Genomic DNA, 23,693 nt, shown 5'->3' on the forward strand with positions numbered 1-23,693 from the left:
CCTGATTTTGGAATTTCTGTTTCTTGTCATCACTGTTCAGCATAGTGGTCGTGCTAAGATGGCGGCTAATAACAAGCTTGCTTTTCTCAGTCAAGCACCACCGCCAGGTTACGTGGCAGGATTAGGAAGAGGCGCGACCGGATTCACGACAAGAAGTGATATTGGTCCAGCAAGGGAAGGTCCTCAATTCGGAAAAGACGAAAAGGATGAAGATGCAAAGGAAGAAGAGGGTGACGATGACGATGATGGCAGGAATGAAGATGCACCAGATGATCAAGATCCAGATAATGAGACCGGACTATTTGCAGGTGCTGTGTATGAGCGTGATGATATAGAAGCTGATCGGATATGGGCAGGAGTAGATGCACAAATGGATGAAAGAAGGAGAAAGAAACGTGAACAAAGAGAGCGAGAGGAAATGGAAAAATTACGTCAAGAAAAACCAAAGATTCAAACACAATTTGCAGACTTAAAAAGAGGCTTAAGCAATGTCACCGAAGATGAATGGGCAAATCTTCCAGAAGCAGGAAACTTGACGGGCAAAAGAAGGAAAGCTGCAATGAAACGTGAATCACGAGATACAAGGTCATTCGCTATTCCAGATAGCATTCTTTTAGGTAATCGTGACCGTAATGCGGTTGACAGTGCTATTGATGCTCAAAACGGTGGATCATCAACAGTCCCGCGTGGAGCTACTACCAGCTTGATCGATATCGGTGAAGCTCGAAACAAGATCTTTTCTCATCGATTGGATGAAGCAGGTGATGGAACAGCTTCCGTATTGGCAGGCAGTGCTTCAAATATCGACCCCAGTGGATATCTAACGGAATTGTCATCCACTGTGAAAAAGACAGCAGCTGAGATTGGTGATATCAAGAAAGCAAGGAGCTTGTTGGATAGCGTAATTAAAACGAATCCAAAGCACGCTCCTGGATGGATTGCAGCAGCTCGATTGGAAGAAGTTGCCGGAAAGATGGCAATCGCACGCAAGGTGATCGCACAAGGTTGTGAGAATTGCCCAAGAAGCGAAGATGTTTGGCTGGAGAATGCTCGATTGAACACTCGTGAAAATGCTAAAGTGATTTTGGCACAAGCAGTTCAGCATCTAAGCAACAGTGTCAAGATTTGGCTGAAGGCTGCCGAGCTGGAAACGGATGCCAATAGCAAGAAGCGTGTCTTGAGAAAAAGTTTGGAGTATATCCCTAAATCTGTCAAATTGTGGAAAGAGCTGGTAAATCTAGAAGAGTCTCCAGAGGATGCAAAGGTTCTTCTTGGCGGTGCAGTAGCTTCCATACCTCAAAGTGTTGAACTATGGCTTGCATTCGCACGACTTAGTGAACCTAAGGAAGCTCAAGCAATCATCAATCAGGCCCGCGCTGCGATTCCTACCAGTCACGAAATTTGGATTGCTGCACTTCGACTTCTTGAACAAGAAGGTGGCGCAAATGAGGCAGAGGATGGCGATTCAGAGGATGCCTTGCAAAAGAAGATGGACAACATCATGGTTCAGGCCATTAAAAGATTGACAAAGAACGGAGCCGTGCTTTCTCGAGAACAATGGCTTAAAGAAGCAGAACAAGTAGATAGCGAAGGCAGTCCAAGGTCTAGTGCTTCTATCGTGAAAGCAACTATTGCAATGGATATAGATGAAGAAGATCGACAAACTGTTTGGGTAGAAGACGCTCAAGCTTGTATAGAGCGTGGAAGAATCGCAACTGCTAGAGCCATTCTTGCGTACACATTGCGTCATTTCACCGATCAAGCATCAATTTGGAAGATTGCTGCTGATCTTGAGAAGCAGCATGGAAATAAGGCTACTCTGCAAAGACTGCTTGAGAAAGCCGTCAGTAGCTGTCCAAAATCCGAAGAATTGTGGTTGTTCTATGCCAAAGAACGATGGCAAATGGACCAAAGCATCGAAGGTGCACGAGAAGTACTTGCCCGGGCCTTTGACAAGAATGTTGGCAGTGAGTCTATTTCTTTGGAAGCTGCTCAGATGGAATATCAACATGGTGATAAAAAGGCTGCAGGAATGCTATTGCAGCGGGCAAGAACTGAAGTGGGTTCGGCCAGGGTATGGCTAAAGAGTGCTTTATACGAACGTGATGAAGGAAATCTGGAAGCAAGTATCACATTGATACGAGAGGCTATCTCAAAGTACCCCACATATTGGAAGTTCCATCTGATGCTGGGACAATTACTCGAACATACACTAGAGAAGGACAAAGGGGCAAATATACGAGCAGCTCGGGAAGCGTATAGTAATGGCTATCGACGCTGTCCAAACGCTGTTCCCCTTTGGCTTGCAGCGTCTAGATTGGAGGAAAAAGCGGATTTGTCTATTCGAGCTCGTGCGATTCTAGAAAAAGCAAGGATGAGCAACCCAAAAAGCGAATTTTTATGGGACGAAGCTGCGAATGTGGAAGAACGAAGTGGCAGTACGGCACAAGCAAAGATGTTACTCTCTCGTGGTTTGCAAGAATGTCCTACTTCCGGCTTGCTTAACGCACATTCGATCTGGTTAGAATCAAGACCTTCTCGAAAGACGAAGGCAGCTGATGCTTTAAAGCGGACGAACGACGATGCCCGTGTCTTGAATTTAATTGCAAGATTATTCTGGAATGAAGGCAAAGTGGAAAGTTCAAGGAAATGGTTTGAGCGTAGTTGTCAATCCGACCCTGATTGGGGAGATGGATGGGCTTGGTGGCTTAAATTCGAACGAGCACATGGATCAGAACAAAATCAAAATGTTGTAATAGAAAAATGCAAACGTGCACATCCAAAGCATGGAGAAATATGGCAAAAGATCGCAAAAGACTGGCAACATCCAAGGAGAAAGATTGAAGAAATCTTAGAAAGTGCATGTGCAGAATTGCGCATTGTAACATGAAAATCTATTCATACATGAATTATACCAAAAGCATAAATCGCAAAGAAATGTATCATTATCCTCACAACTGTAATGTCCATCAATACTTGTACACACATAGCTGCATTCAAGACGACCAAACGTCTGCATCCATCTGTTGAGAACGTACCGTCCGCGGCTGTGCATCGCCGTTCTGGTTGTCCTGATCCTGATGATCAAACACACCGCCACTCTCATCATCGTCATCGCCAATTCCATATAGAACAAAATCACGTTTAGGTGGAGCACCCCACTCTATAACGCCATGACCTGTCTTATGTCGACCATTGTTTGAAGCCTTGTATGTGGCATCGGTCGAGCCGCTGTTTGAAGACGAACGAACTTTACTTCTGATCGAGCTGACAGGGGAAGAAAATGCTCCCGAAATGCGGTGTTTGGCATGATCTTGTGCTACTGAGCTAGAAGAAAATCGACTGTTGTCTGGGGTCGAACTTCGATTTAGCTGGTTCGTATTCTGATGATCACGTACATTTGTGGTGATTTCCTCTAGTTTCTGTAAGGTCTTCTCATTCACTTCGTAGCTCATGCCATTGCCCTCTGGATGTCCTATCGGGAACCACCACAAGATCCAATTGTCTCCCATGACGCTGCACCAATTCCTTCGAACGTTAATGTCATAAATGTTCAAATTGTTCGCTTTTCGAAGTGTTTTGCGTTCATCTCTCGTCAATTCTTCATCTCTCTTCCAAGCGTTACCCTCTTGATTTTCCGACGCTTCTTGAGATGATCTTCCTTGTGCTCCATCAGTTTTGGGTGCCAACCTTCTGAGTCGATCTGCAACCGATTCTCTTTTTGGCAGCGAAGAAGGTCTAGGCACAGAAATTCGGACCCTACCTGAACCTTCCATAGATTCCAGGGTTGTGCGATTACGACAGATCAGGTAGGCATGATATCCGCAAAAAGGGACCAATGCCAATCCAAAGATCAAGCCCATGAATAAGATCACAGCCCACGTAATCGGCGTCGTTTCGTATCCGTTTACCTCTTCGTCCACATATCGTAGCAGAGCACGTCCACAATCCTGAGCGGCATAACAGCAAAACAATGCTGTATAGAAAAGGAACAAAAAGAAGCCTTTATGGTTTCTTAGACCAATGCATTTTGATGCCAACCAAGGACAATGATGGTCCATACGTAAAACACAAACACCGCATGTGCTGCAATGATGAGCTCTATCTGGCTTCTCGCAATTACATTGTTTGCACCATCTTCTGTCTCCGGTGTTCTTTACCTGTAGTCCACTCAAGTACACTCTTCCATCATCGCGTTGTTGTCTTGCTCGTTCTACCACCGACATGACGTCGTTCAGTTGCGCTCTTCCCGTTCGTGAAGGCATTCTAGGCTGACCGGGTAAGATGGGAGCATCAAAGACTGCTGTGTTTGGATCTTCTCTTTCGGCTGATCCGTTTGCCAAAAGAGGTGAGTGGGCCGATCGTCCATTGTGATCATCCTTTCCATCTTCCGAGCCTATGTCATCTTCCATATCATCACGTAGTCCAACTTGTTCTTCCCTTAGCCTATGATGTCTTTCCCATCTAGATTCATCGGGCTGTGCTCTTGTATCCCAACTTTCCGGAACGACACCATAAGGATGCCCCGGACTCTTGAAAACGGCGACCAAGAAAGACCAAATTGCCATTCCAGCAAAGAATGTTGTTAGTAAGATGTTGATAATTGATGAAAGATACCAATGCTTGTATGCTAATGTATAAGAAACATGCATATTAATCAAAACTCCAAAAGCGAATGCTATAATTGAAACGATAAATGCGAAAGGTATCCATCGTATTGTCGCATGGACTCGCTTCCACGTAGGCGAATGAGCCATTGTGGAAGCTTGTTTTATTATAATGTTGGGAAAGTGATGGCTTCCTTGATGATGATGATGATGATATGAAAGAGAGCAACACGTAGGTAATAACTCCACGCCAAAGGGGTTGGCTGATTGATTGAGTGTATTGATTGAAACATCCTTATTTCATTTTTACGCTGCAGCCAAATACAAATACCAAATACATTACAAGCACCGCCATCTATATTTAGTTTTTACGCCCGAGTTCCGCCTAGTTCGGCATCAATTGGCAAGAAGAAAATACCGGCGGTCGAGCCAAGCTTAGCAACGGATACCTAAACTCCGTAATTGACAGCAAGCTCTCCTAATAGAATTGCTCCTTATATTCTTCCCATCTCTCCACCATCATCTTATCACAACACCTTACACTTCAAAATGTCACAAAAACTTCGTATCGGTTATGTTCCAGAGCATTTCTCTATGCCTCTTTTGCAATTAGCTGCAACTGAATGGGGAAAGGAACATATCACAATCGTACCTCAACCAAGTGGAACAGGACAAATGTTAACTTCATTCAATGCAGAAAAGCCAGAAGATCGTGTGATTGATGTAGCAATCGCCTTGACGGAAGCATTGATTGCAGGTTTGGCAAAAGGTCGTTCGGACTATGAATTAGTTGGAACATATGTCAAGAGTAGCTTGAATTGGGCAGTGATCACTGGTACAGACGAAAAAGCATCAAAGTATAATTCTATCAAAGATTTGCAAAATACAAAGATTGGAATTAGTAGAATCGGAAGTGGTTCTCAAATCATGGCAAGCGTCATGGCATTGCAACATGGATGGACAGATGCAAATGGAAATGTACAATCGATCGAATTCAAAGTGAATGATACATTTGCTAATTTGCGAAATGGTGTCAATCAACATGAAGGTTTGGAAACAAGTGCTTTCATGTGGGAATGGTTCACTACTAAACCATTCGTAGACTCAGGCGAAGTACGCTTTATCGGAAATGTGCCAACGCCTTGGCCAAGTTGGACGATTGCAAGTTCTAAATCCATTAGCTCAGAGCAGAAAAAGACTTTGGAAGAATTCCAACAAAAGTTGCAAGAGACAATCAAAGCATTCACAAACCCGAAAAATGAAACAGAATCTCGTCAAGCAATCGAAAAGCATTTCGATTACAAACCTGAAGATGTTCAACAATGGTGGTCAGGCGTCCGTTGGGCTCTCGATCAACGTGAACCTTTGGCCAATGCATCCTCTATGAAAGGTCAAAATGCAAACACAAAAACGGTCAGTAAGGCTGTGTTAACACAAACTTTAGATCTGTTGGAAAAGGCTGGCGTCTTTAAAGCTCCACAAGGTGGATGGGATTTCAGCAAATTCGCAGAATCCTCTAACTTAGTCGACTGATACCTTTCTATATTGCTATGCCATACCGCTCCACACAATGTATATTTATAACCAATGATACCGATAGATCCAATTTTACTGTTGTGAATATATTGCATTAGTACAGAATAGCTGGTCGACTCAGCATCGAAAGTCCAGCTGATCAAAATTGTAGAATCGTACATTCGCATTGCCACTGCGCCAAAAGTTGCGTGAGAAATGATGCACACTTTTCTCCCCATCATCAAAATGACTCTCCCGCTCCGGAGTTCATTTATCTCTGGAAGGAGACTACTCGTCCTTCTTGTTACCGCCAGCCTTTTCTGCTTCTGCGATAGCTTTCTTGTCGGTTTGAGGTCCGCCTTGAGAAGCCATTCCAAACATACCTGGGGCAGCCTTGAAAGGTCTCTTAAGATCTCCAGTTGCTGGTTTACCCCAGATCCAGATCAAAGCATGTTTAGATTCGAGTGCATTCTTGATTGGCAAGATGGATTGAATCACCAATGGGTTTGTGTAACCCATATATAGATGCATGACGGCAACCATGATTGTACCCATCAAAACTCCTCTTGTTGCTTTGCTGATTTCGTTTAAATCGTAATCACGATGTGTTGTAGTAACCAATTCTCCTGGTTCTTGTGACATTGGACTTTTTGGTTCAACGTATTTGAGTACTGTTAAATCGTTTGCTTTCTTGACGCGGAATGAACAATAGTAATTGATCAATAAGCAGATCACTTGTGCTGAAACGTATGCGATTCTTGCATAAGTGATGTATTCTGGATTATCGTCAAATGGAATCCTTTTGGCCACTTGCATGGCGCCGAACATGAAGGCTAGATTTGCGATTGCGGCAGACATCTTTTGTGTGTTTTGTGTGAGAAGGAACGGAAAGGTATAATGGTGGTAAAAAAGGTAGAATGCAATCTTATTGTACTCCTTCTTAATTCGCCATTGGTACGACGCAAGCGTAGCCTATTCCAGATTGTTCAAAGCAATCTATCTTCTCATCATGCTTATTGTACACTGCTCTTTTGCCTTTTTATTTTGCCCTAATGCACTTGAAGGCGCGGCCTCTTGGCTGTTCCTTCTTTTCGCTTCCTTTTTAATTTGCAATGGGCCTAGGCTGTGTTAAAGCTGAGTATGGTTCCACGTGTATACAGGTAAAGAGGAGTGCGTGAAGCCTTAAAGCACGGCGATTGGATGAATAGAAACCAAAGAAGTCTGGATGTGAATTTTATGATTGAGTACTCAATCAATGCGAGCATGTCTCAAGCTCACTCTGATCAAGACAATTAAAGTTATTCAGTCGTTGCTATTGAGGTGATCAGGGAATGAAGATAAGTTTATTATTGTAATTGTACGCCCTTCTGGCATCTCATTAAGCAGAATCAGCAAAGATTCAATCATAATAATATATTGTAGAGAACATTTTGGGAGGGAAGGAAGTATCCGATCTCCGGATTTAACAAGGTGATGTATGTATGCGTGCCGAATGAAGGATTGCAGACTAAATTAAGGCACGCACGCATTTAAGCCTAGCTTTTATTATCTTGTCAGCTTATACTAAATTGTGTGTTTATTAGACCAACACCTTAAAGCACACGTACACGGAAGCCCGTTTCTCGTGATTCACAATTCTTTACCATCATCTGTGACCCGACCAGGAGCTGAAACTGGTAGTAGACGACCTATATTACGCTTACGTTATCATACAAGTGGTGTCATTAAGTGAAAATGGTGACAGAAATTGGGCACAAGAGACGGCGGTCTTCAATCATTCCCGAAATATTGAATGGAGAGCCAAATGGTGTTGGCAATCTAAGGATAGGAGCACGATTCACTCCCAAAAGCAAAGAGCATCAGCTAATGAGCTGGGATTACCTACAGAAAGTAAGTATGCACATGGACCTAAAAATGGATTGGCTTTCATTAGTTCTTACACGTTCCTTTTGTTATGCAGGTGGTGACAGCAGATGATCTAGATAAGCTCATACGGCATCCCGATTGTGAGAACGAGTACATAGATTGGGCAAAAGGTATAAAGGCGCACTATGGAGGACTAGAGAATTACATCGTGAAGGAACGACTAGGATGGGATAAGGGAGATTTGCCATTGGTAGAAAGCAATGCATCTCCCACGCAATTCTTCAACGATATCATCATGAATGATTTGAGCAATATCAAAGTTGTTTTTAACGATTGGCCATATGCCATTCCACTAGATTGCAAACATTATGTGGTATGGTGTAAATATCCAATCATCTCGCCTGCCTTATTTGCATCGCCCGACACACCCTTTCCGCCGGGAAGATCGCGAGATGTACTTATGAAAGCGATCATCGCAGATGGAATTCGAGGAGAGACTGGTAATGTGGACAAGAGATTGCCGATCATTGGCGATAAGTCATCAGAAATCGTTAAGGAAGCGCTAGAATTTCCGGAAATGGCAAGCAATCCTGCTTCGACATCGCCTCTAGGAGAGACTGGATTAGGACCAGCTTCTGATTTGGCGGAAGCAGCTCACCTTTGGGCGGGAAGGTTTGTTAAAAAGTTTATTGGTCACTTTTGGGATCCTAGAGAGTACGAAACAGCGTTTTTCTGTAATCCTGCTCATTTGAGAACTGTACCGGGCATAAGTCATTTTCATGTGATCTCACGCAAAAAGCAAGCAGAGGAATGACCAAGATAGAAGTAGAATAGTACTGACTGGCTGTCGGACGATAGAATAGATTTTTCTTTGTATTATCTGTATCTTATACCATTAATGATATGTTTTCATAAAAGAACCAAAAGTGGAGAAATTGGTATGCTGATGGAATTGACCTGCATGTCTAAATACGCTAAACAAAGAAGAAAAATAAAAAACTTGTGTTGTTGTTTGCTTAAACATTTTTCGCGCTTAAAATCTGCATTCTTCCTATTCAACTTACCATCATCGTTTTAAGAGTCGGACATTCATACCCACAGATTGCGGTTTTGAGTTACAATTAGTATGAATGGCAACTCAGCACCTCCGTCTCCGGCTTTGAATGGATCGCCAATGAGAAAGATGAAACGACAACATTCATCTTCTTCTCTTTTACACGGAGAAGGGTCTTCGAATGGCATCCAGAATTATCGTTCGCATGTCGATCCACGCATAACAGAATCACGTACAAAATTACCGATCTGGATCGCAAGGGATGCAATCGTTGATGCTGTCAAAGAAAATGACACAGTTGTCATCCTTGGTGAAACGGGTAGCGGTAAAACTACGCAAATACCTCAATTCTTATTTGATGGAGGATTATCGAGCTATAACAGTTCTTCTTCATCAAAATCAAATGGTAGTCAAAGTAACAGTCACGTTGCTAGACGACGGAGACAGATGATAGGTATCACACAACCGAGGAGAGTGGCAGCAATCTCTTTGGCAAAGCGAGTTGCAGTAGAGATGGGTGTGCCGGAACCTGACAATCAGAACAAGCAATCTGCTCCGGGAAGTGGGAACAATCCGGCATTGGTGGGCTATTCGGTTCGTTTTGACGATCGGACGAGCAAACAGACAAGAGTCAAATTCATGACTGATGGTTGGCTTTTACGTGAACTTTTGGCCGGTGGAGCACGAAAGAAGGGCAAAGGCAAAGTAGAAGAAAACGGAAAAGAAGAACAGGGGCAGCAGGAGATGACATATAGCTTGCTGGAGCAGTACTCCGTCATCATCATCGATGAAGCACATGAACGCTCAGTACATACAGATGTTGTCCTTGGTCTGATTAAGCAGGTGCAGAGGGAACGCAAAAGGATTCGAAAGGAATGGCTGGAGCGTACAGATGAGGGAAATTCGACAAACGAATACGAACCCACTGAACTCAAAGTCATCGTGATGAGTGCAACAATCGATGCAGAGTCTTTCGCCAACTTTTTCGTAGATGAAAGATCCAAGCCAGCCCCAATCCTCTACATCAAAGGACGACAATACCCGGTGAAATTGTTACATTCAGAAAATACTTGCGAAGATTGGATTGATTCTTGCAAGAAAGTGGTCGTACAAATATCCGCAATGCTGCCTGGGGACGTTTTGATCTTTATGACGGGAGCAGAAGAGATTGAATCTTTTGCATCTGAACTGCGAGAGTTAGATGAAGGACTACAAATGTACGCTGAAGATAATGGAAAGCCGAAACCTTTGAACTTACTTGTGGTGAAATTGTACGCGGCCTTAGGAGGAGATGCCATTCGTAAATGTTTCAGTCCAACGCCACCAGGGAGTCGAAAGATTGTATTAGCAACAAATATTGCCGAAACAAGTATCACGATTCCTGGCATTTCCTACGTGATTGATTGCGGTTTGGCAAAAGAACGTACATTTCAGTCATCCATGTCGGATGAGCAAGGCGGATCCACCGATCGTTCAAACGCGGGCGCTTCCATGGAGATGCTTTCGGTCAAAGCAATTTCGAAAGCAGCGGCCAGACAAAGGACAGGTCGTGCCGGTCGTGAAAGGGCTGGAACATGCTTCAGATTATTCACACAATTAACTTTTGAAACTTTACCGGAGTCTTCTGTTCCGGAGATCTTACGTACAGATCTAAGTTCAGTCGTTCTTGACGTTTTTGCTATGGGATTGGATCCTTTATCGTTCAATTGGCTCGATCAACCTGACTCTGGGGATTTGACTGCTGCTGTGTTGAATCTGACGGAATTAGGTGCCTTATCGACACCAAGTGGACCAAAAAAAGATGGAAAGTTTAATCTGACTGATTTAGGCAGACGGATGTCCAAATTACCTCTTCTGCCTGCATTATCCAAGACACTGTTGACTGCTTGCAATTTTGATGATGACGGTAAGGTGTTCTGGTATGCTCTCGATCTGGTCTCGATATTGAGTACAGAAAGAAGGACGATTCTGCTTGAAGCTAGCGGCGGACGCAGTTCGGAAAACAAGGAAGGAAAAGCGAATCAATCGAAACGTGATGAAGCGGATCGTGCTCGAGAAAGACTTGCACATCCTAGTGGAGATCATGCTACTCAATTGCAAGCATTATATGCTTTTGATGATATGGAGGAAAGTTGTAGGACTCAAGTCTCCAAGGCTAATGATCAATCGAAGCGTCCATTTGATCTTTCCAAATTGAAGGAATGGTGTAATGCAAATTATGTGAGCTTGAAAGCAGTTCGAGAGACGAGAAAGATTCGATTACAATTATTGCAAGTTTGTAGACAACAAGGTTGGATACCTGAAGCTATTGAGAAGCAGATGACAGGGTCATCATCCAATGTGAAGGACATCGAACCCGAAAGCGGAGAAGATGAAGATGGTGAAGATGAAATGACCGTCATTCGCGGTTCGGCAAAGCAATTTCAGACAATCGGCGCTCAAGAAAGGGAGCGTGAAGATTATTCTTCCCTTATCAAATGTTTGGTGCAAGGAAAAAGGGTCAATGCGGCCTTTCGAGACCCACAAACTTCTTACTACAAACGAGCACTTGGTGGTCAATCCAAGTTCAGAATTCATCCTTCTTCCACTTTGTTACTCTCAAACAATCGAGGTCCCGCAGGTCTTCCAAACGTGATCTATTTTGAAGATATGATCTTCACGAAGGACCTCTATGCTCGAACTGTCAGTGCAGCCGAGGCAAGCTGGCTGACGGATATGAGCGCCCAAAGCAAAGCCAATTAAATAGAAGAAGATGTAAAATATTGTATATTAAATCTAAGATTGTCTATTGATTTTTCCATCAAGATACGATAATGTTTGCTAATGAATATTCAAAGTAGGTATTCTCAGCATCTCTGCCAGAAAGAAAAAGACAGGTTTTAATGTATAGTATGAAAAAGGGGGTATGAGAATGTCATTTTTTTTGCTTTGAAAAGAAAAACCTTTACCGAGGCCCTGCGATTTCACGTTCAAAAGCTTCACTTGGATCTTCCATCATTTGTGCATCTGTCAATTGTCCACTAACCACCTCACTTGCCGTTCCTCCATGTACCAAGCCCGAAGATGCGCCCAAGAATGATTGTTGATTATCAGTCGGGCTAGAAGCTTGAATTTCCTCTCTGGATGGGATCGGCAGTGTCTCTTGACGACGTGGTTGTGGAGCTCTTGCTCTTCCTCGTACTTCTTCGCGGAAGCTTGCCACTTCCCGTAAGATCAAATGTTTCATTCCTTCCACATCCTCAACATCTTCGAATCCGAAATCGAACTTGGTGGGACAGATTGGCTCATCGGCAGGATCATGCCAAACGGCTAGATACGGATGTCGCAATGCTTCATCGCATGTGATCCGTCTTGCGGGATCAAATGCCAACATCTTCTCTAGCAAATCCAAGGCCAGCGGGTTTGCGGCAGGGTACAAGTTCTGGAAGGGAATCCTAGGCTTGAAGGGAAGGGATCGAATGTACTCTTGTGCTCTTGGACTTCCTACACGAACCAAGGTCTCCTCACTAGGTGTACCTAGATAATGCAGGATCTGATTGAGTTGGTCGACATAATCTCTTCCTTTGAAGATCGGTTTACCGCCCAACAACTCTGCCAAGATGCAACCTACTGACCAAATATCGATTGCCGTAGTATAATTCTGGAAGCTCAACATAATTTCCGGTGCACGATACCAACGAGTAGCAACGTATTCTGTCATAAATCCTCCACCTGCCGCTCCTTTTGCTGCCAATTCTGCATCTGTTGCAAATCCGCGTGCCAATCCAAAATCGCAAATTTTCAATTCACAATCAGCATTGACGAGTAAATTTCCCGGTTTCAAATCACGATGTAAAACGCTTGCGCTGTGAATGTAACGTAATCCACAAAGTGTTTGATAGATGAACGATTGAAAGTGAGCGTCGGACAGTGGTTGACCTGAACGAATGATCGCATGTAGATCGGCTTCCATCAATTCTTCATAAAGGTAAACTTCGTTAAATCCAACAGGATCGATGATGTCCATATCGTATAAGCAAGTGATATTTTTATGACCACGAAAATGACGTAAAAGTTTAATTTCTCGTAATGCTCTTTTGGCAAGAATCTTTTTGGTGAAAACGTTTGTGATCTTTTTGATAGCTACACTTTCTCCACTTGCTTTATGTGTTGCAGCACAAACGCTACCATATGCACCCGCACCAAGTTCTTTCGTCACTTCATATCCTGAATCAACTTGAAAGGTTTGGTTTAGGACAGTGTACGATGTACGTTGTGGTGCCGGAAAAGACATGATGGTGAGGCTATGCTGTGGTGTGCTGTAATGTTTGGCGTTGATTTGAGGTTTTAAGTTGTTCGATTGTTGCTTTTGTTCCCTTTACTACTTGAAACAGTTGGCCCCTTTATACGATTGCGCCTTCTTTTGGTAAGACCGGAAAAAGGAGAGTGAAAAGAGCCTTGATTGCGAATTGCAAATGATGCCAAGGCTAGAATGTTGATGGTAATGAATGAAAAGAGAGGGAAAGACGCGGGTATAGCGAGGTTTTGTGTATGAATTGATGTCGTCGTCGTCGTTGTCGTCGTCGTAAGAAGAATGAATTGATGTTTTGGATTTTTATATGCGTCTGAGTTTTGATTGAAATAAATGACATGTGAGGCAGTTTAGCGGTACTTGGCAGTCTGCCTGTGCGTGCGTGTGTACAAACGGGGCGCTGTGTACGTACGTCATTTGTGAATGTGTGCGTGTGTAAATTAGAGACACACACAAAGTGAAATGAAGCAGCATGCATGCACTGCACACATACAAAAGCAAACGTTTTACTTCCGACAACTTTAAGAAAAAGGTCATTTAGTGTCATTTAATCATAATCAAACACTTTTAATAAGGGTGATCAACTTTTACTGTATTTTCAGCAATTATCATTAAAATGAGTACTAGAATAAAACTCACCCCGATGTTCGGATATAGATGGTAAATTTGATCAACGATTGCGTTTCATTATTTTTAAACCAGATGTCTCCGCTTGCAAGCATTAACGCCATTAATTTTAACGGGATTCCGTGGACTTTTAAATACGCGTATCAAATGTGCGGAACACAACAAGGCTTAGAAGATTAACATTCCATTCAGGTCACGGTATTGCGTGAACGCATATCTTCTTGATGATCAACCAACCACGAAACACTTTCAATGATAATGTAATACTCTTTATTTGCGGATAGATCTGATTGGATATGAATAAGAGATAATAATACAGTCGGAATTTATCATTCCGTTCAATGGACGTGCGTAAATTAATCATCACCATTCAGCATGACAAGCTTACGCACTGATGATGATGATCTTTTGAGCTGATCACCGTTCGGACGAGGTGTTCTGGCAATGATTGGTGAGTTGGTGATTGCTCGCAAAGGTGTATCGACTTTGTCAAGATCATCGAATGGATCATGTTCAACATTAAAAGGCATCGTTCTCTTTAGGGAATTGGATTTGGATGCAGAAAAGATTCTACTATCGCTTTGATGTCGCGGTAACGGAGTTCGTTCGTTCAGCACAGCCAATCGACGTGCATTCGCAACAGATTCATCAATGGTCTCATTAGGTGATCGAAATCTGGTATCCACTCGTTCTTCTTCATAGACAAATCTCTTCAGTCTGGCTTCCACAACTGTATCTCTACTGGAGATATAATCTTCATCGTCATCAAAGATATCCTCACCTACGGCCGAAAAAGGTAATTGTTGTAGTGACGTCGTTTTGAATGAAGGTGATCCGATAGGAGATGATGGAATTACATCTTCTTGATCTTCTTCATCGATATTCATCACAAATTGAACATGCTGTTGTTTGCTGGCTGAAGTTGTAGCGCTAGGAGGTGAAGAGATATGACCTTCATCGTGCTCAACTTGATCAATTACTGAATAACGTACTTTGGGCTGTGTGGGCGTCATTGCAAATCGCGCAAGATCTGCATAACCGTCATACGCTTTGACTGGACTTGATGAAGCCACCGAAGTAGGAGAAGGCATACATTGGTCCGATTGTGTTGCATTGTGTGAGAAGTATTTGCTCTTCTCCTTTGCTTTTTGTGGACTTTCCATTCGCGCTCTTTTTACGCTTCCACTTTGACTCTCAATCGCTTGGTTGGCCCGGTTTGTTTTATCCGCAAATGGCTCTCTGGCAGCAGGTTTGGCGACAAGGAAGCTGTCCAACTTGCCTTGACCTCGTATCTCCGTCTGCGTTTTCTTCGTTCCTCGCTTCCCACTCATGAACTTAGGTCTGACTTGAGAATAGAAGCTTCGGGCCTGCGTTTGAGCAGACGTTTCCGCAACACTCCTCTTCTTTGCTTCTGCCTCTGCGATCGATTTTCGTGTGATGGGATCAATATCGCCATTTGCAATTCCTTCGACGATATCAGGCGACATTAAAGGACCAATACAATCATCCGTTCCAAACATATCGTCATTCTGCGGTACTGATGTTAAGGTAGTCATTCGAACTTTGTCAGAGTGTTTTGAACGATGGAAAACACGTTGATAAACAAATGTCCTTTCCGCTCTTTCGAATTGTTCTCGATAATTTGTTGGAACTTGCATTCCCATCGTTAAAGCGACATTCAATACTCTTGCAACACTTCCATATTGTCGTAACATTTGATTGGCCGTTTTCAAACCCATCTTTGGTATCGAAGGCAAATAATCACAACCGCTCAAGATTGCCATTTGTCGAAACATTGAATCATCAAAAGAGTGCATTGCAAGACTTTTGCATTTTTGACGATTTGAATGAAGATATTCAACGCAATTGCCTTCTCTGTCAAGCTTGTATAGAACAGTCTTGCAACCAAAAACCAAAAGATCCGAATCTTCCGTCACGATTCCATCGATTACACCGCGTCTTTCCAAATAGGCAAGCTGAGCGTCTGCTTCGTACGGTGCAACGATGTATTGTATTTTGGATTCTCGTAATCGTTTGATCAATTGATAAGCCATCGTAGGCGTCACATCTACGCATCGAGCATATTGTTCCCTTGCCTCCTTTTGGTTTCCTGCCAAGGCATACTTACGAGCTTGCTCGAGACATTCTTCACGTCGTTGATGTCTATCGTGTTCCGTTCTTGCTTTAGCGGGTAATCGATCTCCATCAAAGACGATGTAAGGTATGATTCCATGATGCATTAACATATGAATTTGTGACATTGCATATTCCACGTATTTTGTCGTTGGCTTTCCCAATGCTAATGCTTCTGCGCAACCATAAGCACCTCTATGTAACCAAACATAGCCATCAACACCCAAAACTTTTCCTTTATACTTTTTGATATGAATATGCTCCGATACATCTTTCAAAAGAGGCAATAGACCGGTAATACCCATCTTGATGATTCAGCAATGACCATGTCCGATTGGGCTAGTGGGTTGTGGATATCGTTCCTATGATGATGAGGGTGGTGAAGAAGGGAGTAGAATAGTCGTTCAGATGTGCATAATGAATGTCTTGAATGGAATGATGGTACTTGGGCTTGATGTACATAGGATGTACAATGATTGCAAAGGTGCACAAGGCATGAATTTGAGTTCCCGTAAAGAGAGTTAATTAAACGCGCTTAACAAAGTTCTTAATGAGTGTTGGTCTTTTGGACGCGTCAATTGCCTCAAGTCGCGTTTTGTCAGCTGCATAAAATACATACAGTAAGTAGTCTGATACAATTACAACTTTTATTGTTACACTTTCTTCTATCCGAATACATCTTGCCATGATGACCATTCCGAATCATTCTGACCTTCAGGCTGTAATTGAATACGCTCACCATCATCGCCAAAATATCCACCTTTCTTCCACGATAGTAGATCTGTAACATTGAAAGGTCCAAACGTCTGTTTTGCTGTTTCAGGATCTGTTTCTTGTCCCGATTGTTCCGACATTGCTTTCAAGTAAGCAGGTGACCATTTGTATACGTAGGCAATTGTGCCACTTGCATCCTTTCCGGCACCATTACTCTTCTCAGCTGCAGGATCCCAAGTGGATCGTACCAATCCTGACCTCTGTACATCTCTCAGTAGGCTTTCGTATGTGGCTTCATATACGTTCACAAGTCCAAACCTTGACATCAACTCTGATGCTAAGGCAGTGATCTTGTTCAAATCTGCTTTGACCCTTTCTAGATCTTCAGAATTATCTACAACCATTTCAGCCTCTTTTGCTTTGGTCTTCTTTCCTGCCTTGGACTTCTTCTTTTGTTGTGCGCCTAGCCTTTGCAGTGCTTCCAACACACTCTCACCCTTCAGCATATAGCCCACCAAGTACATCTTGCATTCATCTTCATCAAGATCGGCGAATTCTCTCCTTTCTTCCTTCATCTTGGCTTCTTGCATCCTTCGCTCTTGTGCTTCTTTTGCCGCTTTGATATTCTTCCGATTATAATTACCCGACAGCCATTTGTCGTGCTCGGCATGAGGATCTTTGGCATTCTCAATATAATTTCCCTCTTCGTCAAACCGGCCGGTAGCCATTTCGTTTTTCATGTTGAATTTCTCAATTTGAAATCCCATCTCTTTTGATTCGGGACCTTTTCCTTTCTTTCCTGACTTTTTCAACGGTCTCACAACTGCTTCGGGGTCGTGTAGGTTCTCGTCTCCTGCTTCTGCATCCTGACCTTCACCTTCCTCTTCATCATCCTCTAATTCAAATTCAGCATCTCCCTCCTCTTTGTCCTTTCCTGATTCATCATCTGAGAATTCTTGCCCTTCAATATCGTTTAGTTCGAGGTATTTCTTCTTGTTTCCCTTTGATTTGGCATCTTCATCTCCACTTCCAGGTGCTTGATCCAGATTGAACATATCTTCATCTTCCTCCTCTTTGTCGTCATCTTTGACCTGATCAAGCTCTTCTGCATCTGATCCTTCATCTCCACTACTATCTTCACTATCATATCCATCCGTTACCACTCTTCCTTTTCTGCCTTGTTGTAATCGTTTTCTATCTTGTTCTTCAATATCCAAATCTCCCGCTGTATCTTCTTCTGCTGTGGATGACGGTACATCAAATCTCGTTCGCTTTGATGTACTTGGAGCACCGCCTTGTTGACCTGCTAACTCGGATGAAAGAATCCCACCATTCACTGAAGCAGGCGGTCCAAATGTTTTCCGCTTTGCATTAGAAGTCATTTTTGTACAAGGTGGTCAAGAAGAACAAAGTTATGCATGATGCATTTTAGTGGAGTTCAAACGCGACTCAGAAAAGATTCAATCAAAGGTGGTGCGGGCGCTGCATACATATATCCTTCCCTTCCGTACAGGGCAAGAAGCGTTTTGTTAAAAGTGTTACTTTACATTGAGAGACATTTCATTTTCTCACTTAGCGCCGCTCTTTCAAAATTGATCTCCCGGGTTCCTGCATGCACAGCACTCACTCATTCTTTTCTTTTTCTCACGCGGATATATTTTTCCCGAACCGAATGAAAAAAGAAATCTTGCTTCTGTCACTCGATAACAATAGATTCAAGCAGATGATCATGAATACCACAGTATAGCAAGCTCGCACACAGATATGGATGCACATAATAGCACCGGTATGGAAGGCTCGAGCTCATCCTCAAAGGAACAATTACCCATGTCATTGGGAGAATATTCTCGCTATGGCAGACAGATGATCCTCCCTAGTATGGGATTGCCGGGTCAATTGAAATTACGTAAATCGAGAGTATTGGTCATTGGAGCAGGCGGACTGGGATGTCCCTCTATTCAATATCTAGTCGCTGCTGGCGTTGGACATATTACAGTCTTGGATCATGATACGGTTGAAAAGTCGAATTTGGCAAGACAAATCTTGCATACAGACGACAGGGTAGGAATGAATAAAGCAGTTTCTGTTTCGATCGCAAGTAAGATTATCAACCCTTTCGTTCATGTGGAACCCGTGCAAACATCTCTCTCAGTCGAAAATGCAGTCCCACTTATCAAGACTCATGACATCGTTTTGGATTGTACGGATAATGTGTTAACACGTTATTTGATTTCTGATGCAGCTGTTAAGTGTGGAAGACAAGTAGTCTCAGGTGCAGCACAAGGCTTTGACGGTCAACTTGTGGTGCTTCATAAAGATTTACGACCAGGTGCAAGTGCTTCAGGAGTCTGCAATTCTTCATCCGATCAAACAGCTGAACCTGTTCCACGTGGACCATGTTACAGATGTCTGTTCCCAAAAGCACCCAAACCGGAAGAGGTAACAGATTGTGAAGATGGCGGTGTTTTAGGAACAATCACCGGTTTGGTGGGAACGATGCAAGCATTTGAAACGATTAAACTTTTGACTGGAATTGGTGATGATGATGAAGATGATAAAGGAAGACCGATCGTTGGAATGACTTTAGTCTCACCTCTCAGCTTTCCACCTTCTAGATCCGTTCGATTGAGACCGAGAAGGATAACAACATGCAGAGCATGCGGAGATCCTGAACAAATGCAAGCCGATCTTGTCAATGCTATGCTTGCTCAAGATTTACGTGATGAGAATTACATCGCTTTTTGTGGTTTGACAAATGGTCGTACTTTGGATGGTTTTGATGAGATAACAACCTCAAATTTTGCAAAATTGAATGGACGACCTCAAAGCAAAGCGCATATCATCGATGTACGACCAAAAGTTGAATTTGAGATTGCGCAATTGCCCAACACAACAAACATCCCTTTTCGTCAAATAGATAGCGATCCGAAAAAGTGGTATACAGATATTCTCAAGTCAATCGGAAATACGCAAGATGATCATCAGGTGTATGTGCTTTGTAGAAGGGGTAATGATTCTCGTTTGGCCTGTCATGCCTTGGCAGCAGCAGCAGCAATGGCAGATACCGAGGATTCAAACAGCAAAACAGCAGACAAGCAAGCCAAGATCCGTTTCACAAACATCACTGGAGGCTTACGTGCATGGTCAAATGAAGTTGATAAAAACTTTCCTGTATATTAGTGTAGTGTATCATATTGTTTATAAGATTGCAAAGAAGTTGTTTAGTAATGTAGGAAACATGAGTTTGAAAGGGGTTGAAAGACAGTAGGAAAAGATTGTTGCACAATACAGTAATGACATAGAAACATGGAAAATCTTCTAACGAATGCTAACCAAACGACGTTGACCTTGAGTGTTTGATTTGTTGGGTGAAGCATTGGCACTGTGGCTTCCCAAAATAGGCGTACGATGACCGCTATTGTTTCCTCCTGACAAAGCAGAAGATCCAAAGACGTCATTCTCTTTGCCTTCACTCTTGCCGCTATCCGAACTTCCACGTGAGACAGGTCTGCCTCCTTTGACCGTTTGTCTGGATCGTTGGGTTTGTTGTTGATGAGTAGAAATGACAGACAAGGCAGCAGAGGATCCTTGCTTGCGAGCACGTTTGATAGATTTCGTTGGACGAGCTTTTGAAACTTCTTCATCATCGTCCATTTCTTCATCATCATCTCCTGCTTCGTCCAAGTTTAATTTACCCAAAACATTCGATAGTGCAGGAGGTCCCAACGGTTGCCATTTATTGTTTGTATTTCCCAACTCAAACACGCCCCACGGTGAAGAAGCAGAATTTGCCTTCACTTCACCAACCAATTCTGGCTCGGCAGCCATTTCAAGGTCACGTTTGCGTGGGGAGACGTGATCTTCAGCCATCTTTTCTTCATGAACGGGTGCAGGTGGCATCTCTTGCGTCGGTGAAGTAGGTGAAGTATTACCCATCACAGAAGCATGTTCAGAAGGCAAATTGGCATGAGCGGCAACAGAAGCTGCTTGATTGCGCAATTGTTCTGATCTTTGTTTAGACTTCATCTTCAAGCTTGGACTTTCCGTCGATCCATTAGGTGAGCCGCCACCGTTGCTTCCTTTACTACGAGTAGAGAAAGTGGGTGTCAAGCGAGTCTTATGGATATGAGGTGTTAACCCTGTAGTTTTGAGATGCTTGCTAGCAGATGGAACCTTGGATGCGCTCAAAGGTACGTTTGTCATTTCAGTTGGACGCATTGGCGTTGGTGGCCCTGAAGGAATGCGAGATGGTCCAGCATGGGATGGACCGGTAGAAGAACGTACCATTGCAGCAGGACCAACAACGGTCGTATCAGGTCGATACAAGTATGCACCACGGCGATAGGTTTCACCGTTATCCATCGAAAGTGCCAAGCCCCAAGTTTTGTTGGAATGTGGCATTCCACTTTCCAATTCCATTGCATATTCTCGTTCCATAGGTGTGGATGCGTAGTTCTCACTGAACGAACGGGGTGCCAAATTTGGACGTGGCATTGGAGGAGCTGGACGGTCTTCGAAGCGCAAATCCGTGTTCCAGTTACGCAAAGGAGGATTGATGGGAGAAGTGATGTTGTTTGGCAATTGACCATTTGATGCACTTGTCATTTGAGGAGCACCAGGCAAGCGAGGAGCGTTGGTGTGCAAAGTTGGAGTGCGCATTGCAGACCAATCTTGACTTCCCAACCGTGGAGTATCGTCACCTCCCAAGTCTAATCCGAGACCTTGGACTTCTTCACTTTGAGGCATGTTGCGGAAACGATCAGATGAAACAGCGGCAACTTCTTGATGACCAGGGATTGGGTGGAATCCAGGTCGGATTGGGCTGGTCCCACTTGGGTGAGGTTGTTGCCGTGAGATAGGTGCAACATGATGAGGAGCATATTCTTCTGTTTCGGGTAAAGGGACAGTACGAAGACCTCTGGATTCCGGTGGAGTGTGAGCAAGCATTGCTTTAACACTTGGCAAACGTAAATGTTGCTCTCTGTCAGGGCTAAGTTCGAGAGGCTTGTAAGTGCTTGTTAATGGGGTAGGAGGCAAATCTGATGGGCTGACTTTAGCTTGAGTTGATGGACGACCTGGATCGGCACTAATTGCCAAGCCCAAGTTCATCTTTGAAGGCGAGTTGTTGAAAACATCAAAAGAAGGTGAAGGCCATGGAAGTGATTCGGATGGACCACTTCGTTCGGTCGATAAATTTGCAGGTCTTGTTTTGCCGTTGCGAGAATCGGAGAAAGAGGTTGATTTATGCATCTTGTATTAGTCTGATTGATTTCAAAGGTGTTGATGAAAGGGTGAAGATGTTCAAATAGTATGGTGAAAGAATGTTATCGGGCGTTAAAGTTTAATTGAAAAAGCGAATGTGGTTGCTGTGTGAGCGTGATAGATAAAGCGAATGTGATGATTTACTAAAAAGTGATGCAAATCGTTGTCATGAAGCAAGAAAGGTAGCGAGAGCGTAGGTCGAAAATGAGAAAATGGAGAAGATGAGTTGAAGCAAAGCACGCAAAGGTGCAAAGCAATCAAACAAACGAGAAGGAGTGATGGTGGGAAATGAAAGATGGTGTAAAGAAAGTATGGTTGTATCTTTTGTATACTTTCGATTGAAAGCAGAGCATATAGCCTTGCCGACTTGTTTCCCTAAATAGGCAGCTCTGATGCAGGATGAGTATTCGTCACTGAGAATGCGTATGTTACATTCTGAATCATGTATCCTAAATGCTGTACAGCCAAAAGGGCCATCTATATGCGTGCTGATCCGCTAGTGGCTTGCCATCGAATCAATGCATAGATGATCACAAGAAAGCCCTTTGAGCCTTTTTCCCATCAACAATGATAAATACGCCAATGAGCTGGATTGGGTAATTGTACCCTTTGCAAAGAAGGTCGGAAGGAATTGACGGGGAAGCCTAAGTTTGGAAAGGCAAGCCTAAAAGATCATATGCATGGCTGTTCGCTTGTCTGCTTTGACGACAATCAATCAGAACAAGTAAGAGCCCGCCCGTGTGTACCACTCAAATGGATGTATGTACTGCCTCTGTCAAGTGTTCCTATTAGATGCGAGTTTGAGTAGTAAGATATGTGCATAGAAGATTGATAGTCCATATAAATCTGTAATTGTTAAGATCACATACCCTCAATCCCAGGAAGGCAAGCCCAATGATCGGGCCCTGCAGAGGATGCATAAGGGTTGCCTTTTACGTTTACCCAACGAGGATACGTATTCATTTCTTGATTGCCACAAAGTATGACTGTCGTATGCTTTTTGCCTTTGTGTTCCTGTGTTGTTCTTTTAGATCTGCATACGATACAGCACGATGGATGGGTCTGGCACGCAAGCCAATCATTCATTACGCCCACATTCCAGACACCAACACTTTATGGAATGTAAGCGCGTAGCACGCGTACAAACACGCGGATTTGACTGTGCCTTACTTTGATTTGGAAAGATCACGTGGGTGAGAGCATTTATTTTTTTATCTGGAAGCTATCAGGGTTGCCAGATTTCACTCTATCTGCTTGATCAAATACCATCATCACCACGTATTGAAATGACGAATGACCAGTGAATGCCAACAAGAAGAGTGAGACACCCATCAGAGCTCTTGAGATTTCAGATAGGACGATATAATCTCCCCCCTTTCTCCGGGCAACCTATACCAAGCACATGCTCGATCATCAGTGAGCTTAGTGGTCATGGAGGTTGCCCAAGATGAACTAAAACTTTCTTACAAAACATGCCGAACTTCTAATACATATGATGTCGTAATTACACCATCACATCAAATGCTTCGCTTTGTTCGGACATTTCCAAGGCTATCTCCATCTGTTGTTCATAAGAATGCTATTCGATTATATAACCTGTCAAGTATTCCCCAAATAGCACCCA

The 23,693-nt window shown here is 43.3% G+C and overlaps 11 protein-coding genes across 11 annotated transcripts; 5 read left to right on the forward strand and 6 right to left on the reverse strand.

Moving 5' to 3' along the window:
• Window positions 1–58: 58 nt before the first annotated feature.
• On the forward strand, window positions 59–2,890 carry FA14DRAFT_124008 (putative pre-mRNA splicing factor prp1; the record flags this gene model as incomplete). Its single annotated transcript, XM_025496616.1, has 2 exons — window positions 59–1,436; window positions 1,470–2,890. 2 exons carry the CDS (start codon window positions 59–61, stop codon window positions 2,888–2,890), a joined length of 2,799 nt encoding a protein of 932 aa, XP_025354098.1.
• Window positions 2,766–4,757, reverse strand: FA14DRAFT_147809 (zf-DHHC-domain-containing protein; the record flags this gene model as incomplete). The annotated part of the gene is made up of 2 exons (XM_025497358.1): window positions 2,766–4,429; window positions 4,514–4,757. 2 exons carry the CDS (start codon window positions 4,755–4,757, stop codon window positions 2,997–2,999), a joined length of 1,677 nt encoding a protein of 558 aa, XP_025354099.1. The 3' UTR covers window positions 2,766–2,996.
• Window positions 4,758–4,985: 228 nt separating this feature from the next.
• FA14DRAFT_65435 (uncharacterized protein) lies at window positions 4,986–6,275 on the forward strand. The gene has a single exon (XM_025502643.1). The coding sequence runs from the start codon at window positions 5,157–5,159 to the stop codon at window positions 6,138–6,140; it is 984 nt and encodes a 327-aa protein (XP_025354100.1). The 5' UTR covers window positions 4,986–5,156; the 3' UTR covers window positions 6,141–6,275.
• Window positions 6,276–6,359: 84 nt separating this feature from the next.
• Window positions 6,360–6,959, reverse strand: FA14DRAFT_161478 (putative PHO88-involved in phosphate transport). The gene has a single exon (XM_025499137.1). It carries the CDS (start codon window positions 6,948–6,950, stop codon window positions 6,411–6,413), a length of 540 nt encoding a protein of 179 aa, XP_025354101.1. The 5' UTR covers window positions 6,951–6,959; the 3' UTR covers window positions 6,360–6,410.
• Window positions 6,960–7,696: 737 nt separating this feature from the next.
• Window positions 7,697–8,906, forward strand: FA14DRAFT_190919 (uncharacterized protein). Its single transcript, XM_025501829.1, has 2 exons — window positions 7,697–8,012; window positions 8,083–8,906. The coding sequence occupies exons 1-2, from the start codon at window positions 7,857–7,859 to the stop codon at window positions 8,800–8,802; spliced, it is 876 nt and encodes a 291-aa protein (XP_025354102.1). The 5' UTR covers window positions 7,697–7,856; the 3' UTR covers window positions 8,803–8,906.
• A 265-nt stretch (window positions 8,907–9,171) lies between these two features.
• On the forward strand, window positions 9,172–11,784 carry FA14DRAFT_123655 (P-loop containing nucleoside triphosphate hydrolase protein; the record flags this gene model as incomplete). The annotated part of the gene is made up of 6 exons (XM_025496589.1): window positions 9,172–9,424; window positions 9,497–9,718; window positions 9,770–10,484; window positions 10,584–11,187; window positions 11,242–11,369; window positions 11,490–11,784. 6 exons carry the CDS (start codon window positions 9,172–9,174, stop codon window positions 11,782–11,784), a joined length of 2,217 nt encoding a protein of 738 aa, XP_025354103.1.
• Window positions 11,785–11,885: 101 nt separating this feature from the next.
• Window positions 11,886–13,412, reverse strand: FA14DRAFT_65448 (putative mitogen-activated protein kinase MpkA). The gene has a single exon (XM_025502644.1). The coding sequence runs from the start codon at window positions 13,313–13,315 to the stop codon at window positions 11,987–11,989; it is 1,329 nt and encodes a 442-aa protein (XP_025354104.1). The 5' UTR covers window positions 13,316–13,412; the 3' UTR covers window positions 11,886–11,986.
• A 2,134-nt stretch (window positions 13,413–15,546) lies between these two features.
• FA14DRAFT_116484 (PIN domain-like protein) lies at window positions 15,547–16,398 on the reverse strand (the record flags this gene model as incomplete). Its single annotated transcript, XM_025496177.1, has 1 exon — window positions 15,547–16,398. A coding segment is annotated over one exon (852 nt), but the record flags the coding sequence as incomplete, so codon positions are not given.
• Window positions 16,399–16,647: 249 nt separating this feature from the next.
• FA14DRAFT_65461 (uncharacterized protein) lies at window positions 16,648–18,362 on the reverse strand. The gene has a single exon (XM_025502645.1). It carries the CDS (start codon window positions 18,187–18,189, stop codon window positions 16,759–16,761), a length of 1,431 nt encoding a protein of 476 aa, XP_025354106.1. The 5' UTR covers window positions 18,190–18,362; the 3' UTR covers window positions 16,648–16,758.
• Window positions 18,363–18,634: 272 nt separating this feature from the next.
• FA14DRAFT_124304 (uncharacterized protein) lies at window positions 18,635–19,987 on the forward strand (the record flags this gene model as incomplete). The annotated part of the gene is made up of 4 exons (XM_025496634.1): window positions 18,635–19,136; window positions 19,182–19,498; window positions 19,535–19,835; window positions 19,896–19,987. 4 exons carry the CDS (start codon window positions 18,635–18,637, stop codon window positions 19,985–19,987), a joined length of 1,212 nt encoding a protein of 403 aa, XP_025354107.1.
• A 69-nt stretch (window positions 19,988–20,056) lies between these two features.
• On the reverse strand, window positions 20,057–22,510 carry FA14DRAFT_65465 (uncharacterized protein). Its single transcript, XM_025502646.1, has one exon. The coding sequence runs from the start codon at window positions 22,055–22,057 to the stop codon at window positions 20,126–20,128; it is 1,932 nt and encodes a 643-aa protein (XP_025354108.1). The 5' UTR covers window positions 22,058–22,510; the 3' UTR covers window positions 20,057–20,125.
• Window positions 22,511–23,693: the final 1,183 nt, after the last annotated feature.

This window comes from Meira miltonrushii, assembly GCF_003144205.1.
Source record: "Meira miltonrushii strain MCA 3882 unplaced genomic scaffold FA14scaffold_3, whole genome shotgun sequence".
In the NCBI taxonomy this organism is placed as follows: Eukaryota; Fungi; Basidiomycota; class Exobasidiomycetes; order Exobasidiales; family Brachybasidiaceae; genus Meira; species Meira miltonrushii.